The 17,294-nt window shown below is 47.1% G+C and overlaps 1 protein-coding gene across 1 annotated transcript in view; it reads right to left on the bottom strand.

Moving 5' to 3' along the window:
• LOC102230440 (sodium channel protein type 2 subunit alpha-like) overlaps positions 1 to 17,294 on the bottom strand; it is a 116,317-nt gene that overhangs the window by 19,816 nt on the left and 79,207 nt on the right. The window contains exons 22-25 of the mRNA XM_023326813.1: positions 17,099 to 17,292; positions 12,893 to 13,016; positions 679 to 833; positions 396 to 589 (exon numbers count right to left, since the gene is read on the bottom strand). Coding sequence (XP_023182581.1) covers positions 396 to 589; positions 679 to 833; positions 12,893 to 13,016; positions 17,099 to 17,292 — 667 coding nt within the window. The remainder of the gene's footprint in view (positions 1 to 395; positions 590 to 678; positions 834 to 12,892; positions 13,017 to 17,098; positions 17,293 to 17,294) is intronic.

The following is a 17,294-nucleotide window of genomic DNA, read 5'->3' as shown; positions in this document are numbered from 1 at the left end:
GAGGGAGAGACGGAGAGAGAGAGAGAGACAGAGAGAGAGAGAGAGCAGCAGGCTGCCAGTTTCAGCTCCGTCAGCAGGATGTCGGGCCGTTTTAACCGTCTGAGCTGAGAGGATCGCCTCATTGTTCAGGTCTCCAGTTAAACCCATGAAAAATCCTAAAGTTTAGCTCCAACATTCTGGTTTCTGAAACCTGCATGAAGGACGATGGATCCTCAGGGTCTTTATCTGCTGCTGGATTTCTCCGTTTCTTAAAGAAAAGACTTTCAGATCCTCCACCAGAAAACAGCACACTCCTTTCCTGCTGTCCTGTTTTCATGGATGTCTCACACACACACACACACACACACACCCCCACACACACACACACACACACACACACACACACAGCGGTAAACCAGGCGGGCGGATGTCTTACATCGACGATGAGGAAGTCCAGCCAGCACCAGTAGTTGGTGAAGTACTTCTTGAAGCCGTAGGCGAGCCATTTGAGCATCATCTCTAAGATGAAGATGTAGGTGAAGATCTTGTCAGCATATTCGAGCACCACCTTGACGACCCTTCTCTGCTCGATGTAGATGTCCTCGAAGGCCTGTAGGGGGCGACAGAGAGGCCACAGGGGAGAAAGGTCAAGTCAAACTGAACACATTGTACAACAGGACCAAGATGGCGGCCGCTGACCAGAGCTCCCGAGCTGAGAAGGATCATGAAGATGATGAAGGACTCGAACCAGCTGTGCTCTACGATCTGGTAGCAGGTCTTCCTCGTTCTCCACCACATCTGGCCCAGACCCGCCGTGGTGTCGATGTCGCAGCACTGGAACCGGGACACGCACACTGCAGGCGGCAGGAAGCAGAACCAGGTCAGGTCAGGAAGTTCAGCTTCAACCCAAAGCTTCAGGACCCGAGACAATCCGTCCGCTTTCCCCCCAGGTCCCGTTAGAAACCACACAGGAGCAACTGCTCACACCTCGGCTCTGATTCTTCCTTTAATGGCATAAAATGTGTGAGTTTGAGTCCCTGGTGGTGCCTGGCTGCAGGGCGCTGGAGCAGCAGCTCATCCAGACAGAAAGAGTTCAGACCGGCTGAAAAACACTAAAACTCACCGAGGAACTCTGGTTCCTTTCTAGTACAAATATCTTCATATACTTCAAAAATAACCAAAGAACTTAAAGTAACTTTTCAGCAAAATACAGAAGCTTGTTTTACGTCAATAAATTCTTAAAATGTATTTTCTGTTTTCCTTTTACGTGGTACAAACATCTTGTTATAAATGAAATAATCTGCAAGTGGAACTGATAGTTTTTCATCCATATTAAGTAACTATTTACATAAAACAAGATCCCATATGTTACTGAAGTTACTCCTAGTTTAGCTTTGTCTTATTTTAAGTGAAGTCCAGGAACCAGAGCAGGAAAATGTTTGCTGTTCTTGCGTAACGTGTGACTCTGAGACAGATGCTGAGCTCCAGGTTCTCCCTGTGTGTGTTTGGACGGAACGGAGCCACGAATGCAGCAGACTGCAGATCTCATCAACTTTCTCCTCGTTTTCTGAGCTTAACTGACGGCAGGACGCTGAACCCGACACAAAAACACGTTCGATGTTTGTCTTAATCACGTCTCTTCCAAACAGTAATCAGTACCCGATGGAGCAGAAACAAGATCGCAGATCAGGAGGAAAAATCTGAGAAATAAACTTTAAAAGTTTCCCATATCGACTTTTTATTTAGTCCCACTTTGCTCTGCGTCGATATAATCTAGCCGTCTGAAAGCAACGCATCGATCAACCGTCTGAAGCTCTGGAGAATAACGGCTGATCTTGATAGACGCGGCTGATGGAGGCTGGAAGCGAAGCAGCGATGGTCACTCTGCTGATAACGAGGCTCGGGTTTCACTCCCACCGGCCGGCCGCGTCTGAAAGCTGGTTTTTAACCAGATCTGATCGATGTGTCAAAAACAATATCCAGGACAACATGAAACTCAGAGTCAGGATGGGAGAGAGTGATTGCTGAGTGGTGCTGAGAGGCCCGCGGGCCGGAACGATGATGGAGTCGGAGCTGACAGGAAGGACGCCCAGAGAGTGAGAGGATGAGGCTGGAAAAACCCGACAAGGCGACACGTGAAGACGAGAACGGACATGAGATTAGGAACGACAGCTGCTGGAGGACGGAGCCCTGAGGGACGCCTCCCTGATCCTCCTCCATCATGAGTGAGTTAGTAATAATGTGAACCCAAACACTGAGGTTCAGTTAATCAGAGACTGAAACCTGTTTCTGCTCCGGAGTCGGATCAGGAACCAAACCTCAGTCTGACCCAGACTCTGACCTTTAGCGGCGTTAGGGAACCTCACTGGAGTCCAGCTTCATTCCCAGTCCGCTTTAATCCAACTTCAGGCCGCTTGCCTAGTCAAAGTCCGGTCCAGTTGGTGAGGTATGAATACTAATTGACCTCTGACCTCTGGTCCTCCAAACCTCGGTCTGGGTTCGGTTGAAGTGAACTCTGGTTCGGTTTGAATGTGAACGCCAAGCGGACCGGAGAGCGCTCCAAAAACAGGAAGTGGTATATTTCAGAAGTGTTGCAGTTGGCAGGAGACGCTGAGCGGATCCGTGCAGATGTTTCAGGTCGGTCAGCATCGCGACCTTTTAAGGACAGACGCTCCCTGGACGCTCTGAGGGGAGGGAGCCATATTTTGGTGAATGACTGGCTTCCTGTGACGGACGGGCTGAAGATGATGATTGGAGCTGCTCCTCTCCGCTCTGATTGCAGCGTCTGCCTGCCTCTGTAATTACAGCTCTGATTACCCGGCTTTCTGCTTCCATGGAGACTAATAGGCTCTTCCTGATCTGTCAGCTGGTAATCCAATGAGAACAAGCGAGCTGTAATCCAACCCGGGCAGAGTTAGGAAACCCCCTGAGCTGGACTGAAACGGGCTCTAATAAACGGACTGAACGCAGATCTAAACGCCTCGTTGGATCACCTGATGGGCCAGACGCAGCTCTGCTGATCGAAGCATTGATCTGCTATTGATCTGCTATTAACACCACCCAGAAAACGTTGCTGAATGACCATCAGCAGACCGGCTGCTGCAGACCGGCTGCTGCAGACCGGCTGCTGCAGACCGGCTGCTGCAGACCAACTGCTGCTTCATGTTTACTCTGATAAAATGCCGTCGCCATGGAAACGGCTCTGAACGGCTGCTGGACCTGGAGTTACAGGAAGTCAAAGGTTTTCAGGCAAAATGTCAGACTGGGCCGCATTACATCCAACCACCATCCATCCATCCATGCATCCATCCATCCATCCATCCATCCAACCATCCAACCGTCTGAATATAATATTTGGTCATATGTTTATATTTTATAAAAGCTGCTGTGTGTTTCAGTAACACACAGTGAGTTTATCGGGTCGGGTGGAACCGACCCGGTTCCTCTCACAGCTCAGGTCTTCAGTCACTTTAGATGATAAGAGGCCAAAATGCAACCAGCCGCCGTTTGGAGGCCACAACTCTAATTAATGAAACTAATAAAGTCCATCAGCTCAGGCGGTTCGTTAAGATCAACACTGTTTATTTCTAATTAGATAAAAATTAGATAAAAACACATAAAAAACTTTTTTATGTGAACAAAACCCACATCTAACCAGAGACGTTTACTGAGAAACAGAAACATTTGATTTAATTCATTAAACTTGGAGTTCAGTGAGTTCATGTTCTAGTTACTGAATAAAATAGTTTTTGTTTGTTTCATTCAACAGAGAACAAAATAATTTTACAAACTGATTCCTTTAATCAGGCAAACGATCCAAACCATGTTTAGTTTTTTATCTTCTTCATTTATTAATATTTATATGTATAAACTTAGATTAACAGGCAGAAATAGTTAATATTCTAGTTTTTTGTAATCATTTTCCTCCTTGGTGGTAAAATCTTTCCAGTAAAGCTTCGCTGATCGATGGTTGTGTTTTGTGCCGTTTGTGCTGCGGCTCAGTGCATGAACTGTGCAGAGGTTACATAAGACAGGCTGCAGGCCGGAGCGCAGCAGCATCCAGATGCATAATGCAGCGGGGTCGTGACCTCACACTCCGAGGTGTTCTCAGATTAGAAACGGCTTCATTTGCTTCTCATTTGAAATTTAATTCTCTGACTTTCCATGTTCAGATCTGCCACTCAGAAACTTTCAGACGTTTTTCCTTTGCAGTTTTCCAGAGAAACAGCAGAGACGTTTTCCAGGAGGCGCGTGGTTCCGTTGCTCAAGGGCACAGCGGCAGCCGGACTCAGCAGGCTCCACCTGAGACCTTCCAGTCCCACTGAAAACAGGAGGCTCCACTCTGCCCACCGAGGCAGAAACACTCCCACTCCCACTCTGTGGGCATCACAACATTAACCAATGAGCTGGCATTTAAACGGCTAATGAGGCGGCTAACGTGGCGCGGCGTGTCGGCGCTGATCAGAGGGTTAAACCTGCTCCGTCTGGCTGGAGGAGGCTGAGCTGCGGCTCTCAGGTGAAATAATGACTGCCTGGGTTTGAATTCAGGGCTTTGCTGCCCTGCAGTGTGCCTGATAAAAATACGTTTCTACAGGAAGAAAGTGAGGCTGAAGCAGCAACCTGCTGATGGAGGAGTGAATAGAAAACGACCTCCTCTGTGGTTTCCTTTCTCCTCCGGAGGAACGCTAAAGAAAAGTGTTCCCTTTGCACATTTTACTTCTAGCTCAGTGACGAGCGCAGTGAAAGGGAAAAAAGGGCAGCACAGACGTTTGTTGGAACTGCAGCGGAGGTGGAAATTAAAATTCCCATTTTTCAGCTTTATCTGCCTCAGCAGTGGCACGTGTGGAGAAGGAAAGCTCTTTATTATTGACAGGAAGGATTTAATCCGGCGAACCGGAGCGGTTCCTCCAGAATAAAGACCCAGAACGACTCAGGCGACCGGGTCGCCGTAAATATCAACTACTGTTCAGTTAGTTTAACCTGCAGCACAAATCTGGTTTAATTAGAATAATTCCTGCAGAAACAAAAACAAAAAACTGTTTCATCGATTTTATAAAATATAGATTACATAATAGAGTCAACAAAGCAAATTGTTTCATATTCTGTAAAACATTTGAAGCTAATTTAACTCAAAAACAAACATTAACCTGCTGCCTTGAAAACTAAAACTAAAATGTTTTTAAACTCAGAAATCAAAATTCATCAAGTTGATTTAACAGGAGAGACGTCTGTTTTTAACTTCTGATACATTATTAATAATGAATTTTGACTTGTTTTAACTTAGTTCTGTAACTTGGAGACTTTTAAAGGACCTGTTTGTGGTGATTACTGCCACCTAGTGTCCAACCAACAGAATGTCTTGGTAACAGGAGAACCTGCAGGTCTGGGGAGTAAAAATAGATTTTTTTGTTTCCATGTGGATGAAAACGTTTTGGGATGTCGGTGGGTTTGGAACCAACAACATTTCAGAAAAACCTTTGAGTTTGTTTTAACTCATCGTGTTTTCTTCTTCTGCTGTCGGCCATCAAACGTTTCCGTCTAACGAGGACATTTATCTGAAACCTGCAGGAAACATTTTCTTCTGCTGCTCTTTTTCTGACAAACTGAAAAAGTTGTGAGTCGTTCTGCTTTCTGTCGGCAGCAGTGTTTGGTTTTTACTGAGCAGGTCTGTAGATGGTAGATCTATAGCTGGATTCTGATCGTGGTGGTTCTGGATGACAGAACCACAGCAAGCATGTCAATCTGAACATGAGTGTTAGAGAGGTCGGCCCGGGTCAGCGGTTCTGTTCCTCCCTCCAGCTGATGGAGTTTCCTCCTGGAGCTGCAGGCGGAGGTTCGCTGATCGATGACCTCCGTCTTTCTGCCCGGCGTCTCCGGCTCGTCGGCGCTCGGCTCCTCCTGGCGGGACGACCTTCTGCTTTGTGTAGCGCGATAAATAATAATGAGAGAAAGGAGCGCCGGCATGTTCTCTGTCTTCCTGACAGCTAGGGGGAGCCGCAGGGAGAAACGCTGCTGGTTCTGACCGGACCACACACAGTCACTGAGACACAGAAAGTGGACTGGAACACCCTGTTAGAAACAAAGATGGCCGTGTTGGGGGAAAGTCTGATAATCTGCATTTGGATCTGTTAGCTGTGAGATGTGGACCCGGATGAGCAGGAGGTAGAACCGCCACAGCTGAGCTCCAGGCTTACATAATGTCCTGCAGGCTGAAAAACCCAAACTTCCCTTTGGAAAAGGTCAGCGCTCCTGCGCCATCTGGCAGCTAGCAGACCTCAGCGGTTCCGATGGGCTTTCAGCTAAACGGCTAAATATAACGCAGAGCTCTCAGGGGAATATGGACCGGACCTTCCACTGATCAGCCCGGTTTCATGGAGAGAAAGTAATCTGACCCAGTAGAACCAGGAGGTCCTCAGTGGAGGAACCACGGGTCCATACTGGCTGCTAGAGCCTCATGTTGGTCAACTGTACTGACTGAGCAGATCCTGATGAAAACAGGAATCAACTGGACTCTGTGGTTCTGTCCAACAGTTCTGGACTTGATCTGCAAGAACAGGAAGTCCAGAACATCAGCAGCTGTTTCCATCGGCTGCTTCAAGCCAAGTTGTGGCGTTTTTAATTGTTAGCATTCAGCGCATGTTAGCCAAGCTAGCGGTGCGGCTTTAAACTCGACTCCTGGTTGGTGATTCTCCAAAACGAGAACGAAATTTTCCAAACGGTGAGTTCTGAGTGAAAGGCTGTGACTTCTTCTACTGCTGAACCTGTTGATTAGCTTCAGCAGTGCTGCCACCTAGTGGCCAGAGGTTTGTTTATGCATCCAGCAAGAATAAAAGACACGAAAGCTAATTTCCTCTGAGTCAACAGAACTCTGGACCAATCACACCACAGTCCACTAATGACCCCATCAGACCCAGCAGCTCCAGAACCTCCATCAGACCCAGCAGCTCCAGAACCTCCATCAGACCCAGCAGGTCCAGAACCTCCATCAGACCCGGCAGGTCCAGAAACTCGTCAGTCTTCATGTCCGTTTGGACTGAAAAAAATCTCGTCGTTCTTCTGACCATAAACGTTCTGATTCTGGTCAGACAGTCGGACCTCATCAGACTCGGAATCCGTCCAGAATTGGTTCTGTTAATTGAGATTTGAAAATATTTGGTTCTGCTCAGGCTGAGGTCTGGACTTTGACTAGGCCAGAGGAACAGCTTGGTGCTGTTGCAGCTGTGTTTGGACCCAGCTTTAGCTGTTGGAGGAATTAGAGGCTGGAAGGAGTTCATAGAACAAGTCCACAGCAGGACCCTCCCCCACCGTGCCTGGTCCAACATCTGTCCTCTGGTCCAACATCTGTCCTCTGGTCCAACATCTGTCCTCTGGTCCAACATCTGTCCTCTGGTCCAACCAGTCCGGTGGACATCGTCCCAGGAGTCTCGTCCCCCCTCCTGCTGCTGACCGCAGTCGGGCAGCCATCTTGTTTCTAGAAAGATGGGGGCAGCCAGACTGGTTCAGGGTCACGACCTTTAACCTTAGACCTGCTAACTGAGGCCTGTAGATAGAGATTTCTCTGGAGAACAATGGATGACCTTTGACCCCTCCCAGGTGGTTGGTTCGGTGCTGATGTTCTTCCTCCTTCGGGTCGGGTTAGCAGCAGCGGGTCGGATCCGGAGGATCATCGTCTCACTTCCGTCTCTTCGTCCACCAGACGTTTGGAAGCAGGACGCAGTTTGGTCTGTAACACCTGGATGGACGTTTGTTTGGCGTTTTTGTCTTGATGTTCTGATGATTCCAGGGTGTTGATGATCAGACCCGACATAAGGACCGGCGGACCACAGGTCTGCGCCGGTTCTGTGGCTCAAACCCAAACTGCTCCCTGGATGTTTAACCCCCAGCTGCTCCAGCAGCTGCCAGACTCTTCCAGGCCTCCTCCTGCAGCCAGCTGCCTGCAGGAGCGGCGCTGAGTCAGCAGACTGGTGCTACTGGTCCAGTCTGAGCGGCCAGCGCTGAGTCAGCCCAGCTGCTCGCTGGAGGTCCGGATCAGTTGGTGCCAGCGAGACGGAACGTGAAGCTGCTGTCCTTTCAGCTCCAGCAGGTAGATCCAAACATCTCCTCCATCCCTCATCCTTCCTCTGCGTTTCTTCGCCGTTTCAGCTGAAACAAATGAGTCGGAGACGCGGCGCAGAGCCGACCCCCCCACTCTCCCTGTCGGCGCTCCGGCGGCCGATCCGAGTCCCGCCGGTGACAAACGTCCGCCTGCTGCGAAGGACTGTGCTGAATCAGGGAGACGGCGCGGCGTTGGGACGGAGCTGATGGACGATCCATCTTCTAAATGAATCAAACTCAAACAACATCTGCTGCTTGGCAGCTCCACCCGGCGTGAGGAGGAGCGCTTTTATTCCTGCCTCCGCTCAGTTTTATGCTTCTGACCTTTTTATGCGTCCGACTGCTGGCTGCGATTCACAGCTTCAGCTCCGAGTCCTGGAGCCGAAACCGAGGCTGAAGGAAACATTAATGTTAAAACAAAGAGGAAGATGATCCAAGATCCACATCCTGCTTTTAAAGCCGAGAAGCTGCAGGAAAACGTTTCACTTTACGTAGAAACTAAACCACAAGCTTTTGTGTTTTTGCAGATTGATTTATGTATTTAAATCTAATTAAAGATGGAAAACAGGATCAAACCAGTTAGATATGAACTGTAACTATATTTGATCAGATTCTGCTGTTGGTGGAGAAAAACATTAAAATGATTCATTTAATTTCAGAACTACAAATATTTTAATACACTTGAAATAAAACAAAACAAACCTGCAGAAAACTATTCAGCAAGTTATAGGATCTGGTTTTATATATTTATGTAAATATCAGTCATTTTTAAGTTTAGTTTTAGAACATGCTAATTTTTTTATTTGTAGTTTTAAAGTGATTTGTTGCTGCGTTTGTGCAACATAAAGTAAACCAGCATCTTTCTAAATGATGCTGTTTAGATCAGAGGGCTTCAACATGAGGGCCGCGGCCCCTGAGGGGTCGCAGTGGTACTGAAGGACGGTCATGATATTCATGATTAACTCCATATTTTTAAATTCATGTAGATATGAATCCAACAGGGAAGAAACTGATCAGATGAAGTATTAAGATAATGCATGTCAGTCAGAGAGAGTAAAATATATCCATCATGTTAAACGTTCAGTATTTTATAAAAGTTTGTTCATGTCTGAGGTATTACTAGAGAACTTCTGTGTTTAATATTTGTATTAAATGCTCAGCATTAAGTCATGTTTATGACGTCGGCTTGTTTCTGATCAGACTTTGGTTGTTTCTGTTTAACCAGGTTTTAATGAGTTTGTGATTAAATCAGGAAGTGACCGCTGTGTTCCTGCATCTGATTGGTCCCTCCAGCGCAGCGTGAGCATTCAGAACCAGCCGGTCCTGCTGGATGAATCCAGGTTAGAGAGCTGCACCTCGGTGCCGGTGATGGAGGTTCTGCAGGTGTTCGGCTCAGTTTGTTCTTCACTGAGGGTTTTCCAGCTGGCTGTCCTCATTGTTTCTTCCTCTCAGGGGTTTTTATGAGTAATAAGCTTGAGAGGCTCATCTAAATTCCTGAATATGTTGAGTTTTTATCGCAGTGTGGTCACTCAGGAGCTGGGATTTATCCACAAACTTCCCCGAGTGGCTGCAGCGACTGCTGCTGCTGCTGCTGCTGCTGCTGCTGCGTGGATCCGATCCACGCTGACAAATCTCTGCGCTCCGGGAGGAAAGCGGCTGAGTCAGGAAGGAAACAAGGTGTTTGCTTTTCACCTGGGCCGTCACAAGAAAACCATAAATCTAGTGTGAAAGTATCGGGCCAAGCGGGGGGGATGTGGTCGGGGAAACCGTCATGTGACTGCAGAACAAACTGAACATCCGCAGGCTGGGCAGGAAGTGATGATGTAATCTGGGTAATTAGGCAGCGGGCGACCGCGGCTGGAGTCTGTCGCCATCTTTACATCACGATGTTTGTCAGCTTCCTAGAAACGGGCCGGAGCAACAGAAGCAGAACAGAAACAGAACCCAGAGGAAACCAAACCAAAGAAACAAAGAGTTGGAGCTGATTGGTAGGATTCAGCAGATCTAACATAGCACAACAAGCTGCAGGTTCTGGTTCTGGTGGGTCTCCTGCTGGTCCGTCCTCTGATTAATGACTGAACTGGTTGCTCTGGGTTTTATTTATGGGTGTCAGACTGAAAGGGGGATGAATACAAATGCATGTGAACCGCTATGTATTGGAATTTGTTACAGATTTTATGAATTATTAAAGATGATAATTTCTCTGTTGGTTCAAATCTGGGATAAAATGTGAAAAAGTTCAAATGAAAAGACAAAGTTTAAATAAAACCAGGTTTTGATTAACGTGTTAAAAATTGTAATCCAATTAGTCGCATTTTCTTTTTCCATACAAAAGTCCCGAGCTGGAACTTTTGTATTCACACGTTTCTGGTACGACCGTAAATCTGACGCTCAAGCTAACTCTGCTAACAGCGATGGAGGACAAAACGGTTCTAATTCCTGCTGCTAGACGATCTGATTGGACGATGGAAAAGACTGCTGTTGGGTTCAAGTTGTGCTAAAAGGAGTTAGCCTGTCAGCGAAGCAATGCTAGCCTAAAATAGCATCTCAATGCTAACATGTAGCAGCTAATGCTAATGTTAGCGTCCATATTTGTAAAGAAGCTCCATAAATGATCAGGACTTCCTGAAACTCTTTGCTCCAGTCTGATGGCTGAAGAACCTGAAGACTAAAATCAGCTCATATGTATATTTATTCAGTAACTTAGCAGCTAAAAATGTTTTTTTATTGAAAATTATTCTGTCGATATATGACTTCATGTTCCACAAAATTCCCTTCATACCTTCGTCTTCACACACGAGATGCTAGAGCAATCACTGAAGGGTGTGTGTGTGTGTGTGTGTGTGTGTGTGTGTGTGTGTAGAGGTAGAGCAGTCACACCTGAAGGTTACCCCAGGTTACTTTCTGTCCATTTTCTGCATGAATGTTGTGAATAACGGTAACATTTTCAAACTTTACCTCAGTAAAGGTTATAAACCATCTGATGGCTGCAGCTTCACCTTCATCACCAAACAGAGGAGAAGCTGCAGTCGATCTCAGCTGGTTATTATTCATGTGTTCATCCCTCAGTAGAGAAAGAAAAAGCCAAAGACAAAATAACCATTCTTGTATCAGGGTCAGACTTTGACTTCCTGTTGGTGTTTAAGTCGTGGCTAACAGCAGCAGATCGTCTGCAGTAGAAACAGCAGTGACCTTTGTTTAGGCTGTGGCAGAAGGTCATCCATCAGGTTTACTGGTTGTTGTTACAGCGGTTACCTCTCAGCGTGTCTCCTGCTTCCTGCGTCTGAGACAAATGTCTGCTGGAGGAAAGCGGCTGAGTCAGGAAGTGCCAAGGTGTTTGCTTCTCACCTGGGTTAGTAGGAACACAGTCATAAATCTGCTGTGAGAGTTTTGGGCCAAGTGGGTGGTGGTAGTGGGGGGTGGGATGTGCTGAAGGTTAGAGGAGCCGGAGGAACGCGCGGGGATACACCTTCACAGACGGAATAATGGAAAACTCATCGCTCTCTGAGGATTTGCAGCAACTTTTCTGTGTGGAGTTTGTTTTAGTTTCATCTGTTTGTCCTGGATTCTCAAACGCCAACGCAGCTTATTGTTGATTAATATCTGTAATTCTGGGCTCCTCGCTGCTCCTCCAGTAAAATATAAAACTAGAGTAGACAACAATAACCCAAAAGGTTTTTCTGTTTCCAACCGAATGGATCCCAAATCCTCCAGAAAATATTTGAAAGAGGCAAAAAATTCACACAAAAGAGACATTTAGAGATCACATTAATGATAAGAAAAGAATCAACCAACATTTATTATGTTGTCTTCAATCATAGAAGAATCATCAGAGACATTTTGAAATGTTAACGGTTGATGATAACAATAAATAAAAAATAAAACTTCTTGTGATTTTTGGCTTTTCTGAAAAAGATGACGGCAGAAATAAAAACCTCAGACTGGAGGATCATCTCTGGTTTTCTGAGATGTTTGGTCCATGTTAGCTTAGCCTTAGCCTTCATTATTCCACTGGATTCAAATCTCACCCCACTGCTCAGTCTGGGTTTTCTCCCATTCACTTGGATTCTTCCAGTAGATTCCGACCAATCAGTGAACAGCAGGAGAAGTTGTGAACAATGTCATTGATTTTCTGCTCAGTTTTAGATTTATAGTCTCTGTGGTTTTATCAAATACACAGGAGGAAGTGAAGGAATCAGTTCAGTCCATGTTGGTCTCGTCACTCTGGACAACAACGGTCCATGCTAGTTAGCCTCGACTTCCTGTTTGTTACGGAGCAAAGCACCAACACCTGATGAATTTCTGCTTAGTGTAATCTGACTGATTCTGTCCAAACAAATCCAATTTATTTGGTTTCTTATTTTTGTGACATTTTAAAAATTCAGCTGGATGGAAACATAACTCAGCCCCGTCAGAATTTTATGATTATTTTCTAATTAAACTCACTGACTTTGTGACCTTCTTTGTATCTGAAAGGAATTTTGAGATCTTATATCCGACAGTAAATTTTATTCGTCGCCACATCGATGACAAACTTTAACGCGACATTTAGTGAGTATGAGGCAGCAGGAAACACTGCCTCCTGCTGGTGGGAGTCAGGATGATTTAAACTCGATCTGTTTGATCTGTTTTGCATAAAATCTGCAATAAACTCACATTTATGCAAATTATGAAAAAGCTTGTTGATTTTGTGAGAATTGAACTGCAGCAGCTTGTTAATGTGACTGACTGTAAAAATGTTTCAGGGTGAAAACTTCAGTCCAATCGGACCGCCATCACCAGGTGGGTGTGAGTTCTGCAGAACCGGGCCGGTTCCTACCGTCAGGGAAGCAGTTGTCCGGGTCCATGGCCTCTTCGGCCAGCTCTGAGTACTCGTCCTCTTCCTCGCCAGGCTTCCTCAGGTCCACTGTGCTGCCCTCTGATAGGCTGATTTCTTCTTTCTGCTGAAGAAACCAGAAACAACCATGTGATGAGCTGATCGGGTCAAGACTCGGTCCAGACCGGGTCCGGACCGGGTAGACCCGGTTTCTACCGTGTTCAGGAAGCCGGCCTGCCTCCAGCCTCCAGCCTGAATTACCTTCACTATTTTGTTCTAAACTTTTTATCCTGTTTTTGTGCCCAGAGTCTCTTTGTTTCTCTGCAGAATGAGTCAGAACCGTTCAGAACCGGCAGGATTCCTGGCAGCAACAGAACCAAACCTTCAGCTTCCAAAACGCAGGAAAACCACCGTCTGTTCACTTAAAACCAGGACGACAGGAAACCCCCCAGCCCCCCGCTACATCAATCCCAGCTGACTTTAAAGGTCCCAGTTTGCTGAGCATCATGGGAGTTTAACTCCACAAAGAGACGATGGAGGGATGAGTTTCTGCTGAGGACGGAGGGAGAGAAATCTGGACGGTCTGTCTTTTGTCTGGACAAAGAAACGGTAGAAACGGTGTGTGTGTGTGTGTGTGCGTGTGTGTGTGTGTGTGTGCGTGCGTGCGTGTGTGTGTGTGTGTGTGTGTGAACAGGTGAGCTAACTACCTGAGTCAACAGCCACTCATGAATACATTCAGAGCCTGAGAACAGAGAGCAGCGACTGTGACAAATGCCAGCAGCCTTGGACACAAATGCAGGCAGAGGTGAAGCCAAACACACACACACACACACACACACACACACACACACACACACACACACACACACACACACACACACACACCCTCTCTCTCTCTCTCTAATCTCTGACACACACGCTCCCAGAGACGAGCAGACCCAGGGTGGATAATGCAGCCTGCTGACAGCTGACGTCTGTAATGAGGAGTTTAAATGTATTTCAGTTTATGGATCTGAGTTGCAAGAAAATGGAGAACCGGCCTGGTTCAGGGACAGAACCGAAGGAACCGAAGGAACCGGAGGAACCGGAGTTCTGCGGGTCGACCCAAACAGAGAGCAACCAGCTCATATGAAACACATAAGAACCTGGATCCTTATTTATTGTGTTTTCCTGCTGATGGTCCAGTAAACCTTAGTTAGCTTAGCGTTCACACCTCACCAACTGGACCGGACTTTCTAAATGGACTGGAGTTGGGTTGAAGTGGGTCGAAGCGGACCTGGTGGGACTGCAGCCTTAAAGTTCTCCTGGTTGTTAAGCCGTCAAACCGGGCCGAGACTCAGAACAATTCTGCCTCAAGGAGCCGCAGGAAGAACAAAACCAGACATGAGGTTATAATTTATCCTAATCTCTGCTACCATGTCCACAGCATCACCGGCCTCCACCGTGCTTCAGAGAGGAGCTTTTCTACATACTCATCCTGTTTCCACCAGAACCATCTGACCTGATCCGGTCCTGGATCCGGTTCTGACTATAAACCCAATGAATTTACTGCAGCAGCTGTTTTCCCGTTTTGTAGAGGGCAGTAGAAGGCTGTTCCTGTGTGTCGGGTCAAACAGGAAGTGATTGATTATTGATTAACAGTTATAAACGCTGCGTCGTCTCCCGGCGTGGTGGGCGGAGCCTCCTGCTCTGCTCTGACCATCAAACATGTTAGAATAACTCCGATCCTTTTGTCCTTGGGTAAAAACGCAGCCAGTCGTCTTCACCGCCCTTGTTTCATTATCCGTCGCCATGGTAACAGATGCTTTTTCCCCACACAGTCATTCATCTTTACTTAAAGGCACAGAGCAGCGCTAACAAGGACAGACCAACATCAGTCAGCGGGACGTTTTCTGCTTAGAGAGACAGAAAACGGGACATCGTTCATCTAAACCACAGAAGAAGAAGAAAAAACAGAGAAGAAGAAAAAACGAGCAGGAGCTCAGAGACGGATGGAGGCAAAACGGTCCGGAACCGAACAACACCGAGAGGAAACAGCAGTTAGACCCAGAATCTGAACCAAACAGAACTGGACAGAACCATAGAGAACCTCAGCAGAACCAAACAGAACCTGCCAGACAGAACCGGGTCCGTTTGAAGAACTGCTCCAGTTTATTTATGTCTCAATTATTTAAAACTATGAAGAAAAAATAAAATGTATTTAGTTTTTTGCTGCAGATCCAGTTCAGATTCCAGATGAAGGAGAATTTAAAAAATATTAATAAATATAAAATATTTAAATATATTTATGAGAAAACTGGATAAAAATGTTTTTATTCTTTTGAGGAAAAGAAAAAATCCCTGAAATGAAAATCTGTTTTACCGTTTTGGTTCTGTTTGTATCATATTTACTGAGTTCTGGTTCTGGTTCTGTAACAGTTTGGGTTTCTCTGTTCTGGTGGTTTTGATGTTTCTCTCAGAGACGAATCAAAGCCTCCACCTGCCACTGCTGACACCTGCTGGTCTCTGCAGAGGTCAAAGGTCATCACAGCCTCACTGAGTCACTTCCAGGTGCAGAAACACGGCGGGTCGGGTCCAAACCGGGACAGAACCTGCTGGGTTCTCATGTTCCGGCTCTTATTTCACAGAAAAAGTTCTGGAGAGTGGTTCTGTTTGGTTTGGTTCTACTGGGTTTGGTTCTGTTGGGTTCTGCTGGGTTTGGTTCTGCTGGGTTTGGTTCTGTTGGGTTCTGCTGGGTTTGGTTCTACTGGGTTTGGTTCTGATGGGTTTGGTTCTGCTGAGTTTGGTTCTGATGGGTTTGGTTCTGTTGGGTTCTGCTGGGTTTGGTTCTGCTGGGTTTGGACCTGTAGAACCTGATCTGCGTTTCTTCTTCAATCCAATCTAAAATAAAAATCATCAAACTATTGAAACAACGGAACCGAACCGTAACTCTGACCAGAACCCATCAGAACCGACATCCAGATGGCCGACGCTCTGCTCGCTCAGCGGACCCGCTCCAGCAGTCGGAACCACAGCTGAACCGGGCCGCTGACTCATCCCCTCCAGCAGCAGCGCCGCTCACCTGCCTATCTGGGTCAGAACCGGGCCAGCGCTCACCGTCTCAGAGCATTTTTCACCCTCAGGGTGCTGATCCAGCGACGCGGCGTGAAGAATCTGCGTGTCAGAACTTTCCGGGCCTGGACCCGAACGGAGCAGCTGGAGAACCTGCCTTCATTTATCCTCTGCAGGAACAATAATAGGTTCTGATGACGCTGGAACACCGGGCCGCTGCAGCTGCAGAACCTCTGAGGAGCTGCCACAGCGAGATCCGACCAGGAGTTAGACCGGACCGGATCAGAACCGGACCGGACCAGTACTGGACCAGAACCGGCCCTGGATTTACATCCAAACAGCTGAAATCCTGCAGAAACCACCTGAACCAGAACATCCTGCCGGACCCGACGGACCCAGACTGAGTCAGCACAGGTCACGTGCACGCTCATAGTGACACGTGCACGACACAAATCAGTCACTTCCTGTTAGGAACACACACACTTCCTGCTGCGTCGCTGCTACACACACCCAGCAGGAACACACACCGTGTTTCCAGGAACACACACCATGTTTCCAGGAACACACACCATGTTTCCTGGAACACACACGGCGTTTCCTGGAACACACACCATGTTTCCAGGAACACACACCATGTTTCCTGGAACACACACGGCGTTTCCAGGAACACACACCATGTTTCCAGGATCACACACCATGTTTCCAGGAACAGACACGGCGTTTCCAGGAACACACACCATGTTTCCAGGAACACACACCATGTTTCCAGGAACACACACGGCATTTCCAGGAACACACACCATGTTTCCAGGAACACACACCATGTTTCCTCCTTCCAGCAGATCCTCAGATTTGACTGAACCTTTGATAAAAATCTGATTTCGGTTCCTGATCTCTGATCTGGTGAAGCTGAACTCAGCAGGAATGAAGAGAAATTAGGAAATGATCCAACTGATCACTTCCGATGGAGAAATGTTCCCTGATTTAAAACCTCTGGCTGAAGTTGTGGCTGTAACCAGAGTTTGGTGAAACAGATTCATCCTCCAGACCGACGTCAGAAAACTGTCTGATTATCAGCAGTTCATGCAAACCAGGAAGTTCAGAGATTTTACAGTTTTATTGTTTATCTGCAGTTATTGGGTCGGGTCGGATCCTCACCTCCTCCTCTCTCTCCTCGTCTCCCTCGGACCCCTCGCTCTGCTCCTCCTGACCTTCCTCCTCTTCCTCCTCCTCCTCTTCCTCCGGAAACTCCACGTCGGATTCTCCGGGGGCGATGGGAACGCTGATGGTCAGGTTGGGGTTGGTCATGTAGCTGTCGTCCTCCGGAACCACATACTTCTCCACATGGCGGCCT

The sequence above is a fragment of the Xiphophorus maculatus genome, chromosome 21 (genome assembly GCF_002775205.1).
Source record: "Xiphophorus maculatus strain JP 163 A chromosome 21, X_maculatus-5.0-male, whole genome shotgun sequence".
In the NCBI taxonomy this organism is placed as follows: Eukaryota; Metazoa; Chordata; class Actinopteri; order Cyprinodontiformes; family Poeciliidae; genus Xiphophorus; species Xiphophorus maculatus.
The sequence above is the reverse complement of the archived record's forward strand: the minus strand, read 5'-3'. Positions and strand labels throughout refer to the sequence as shown.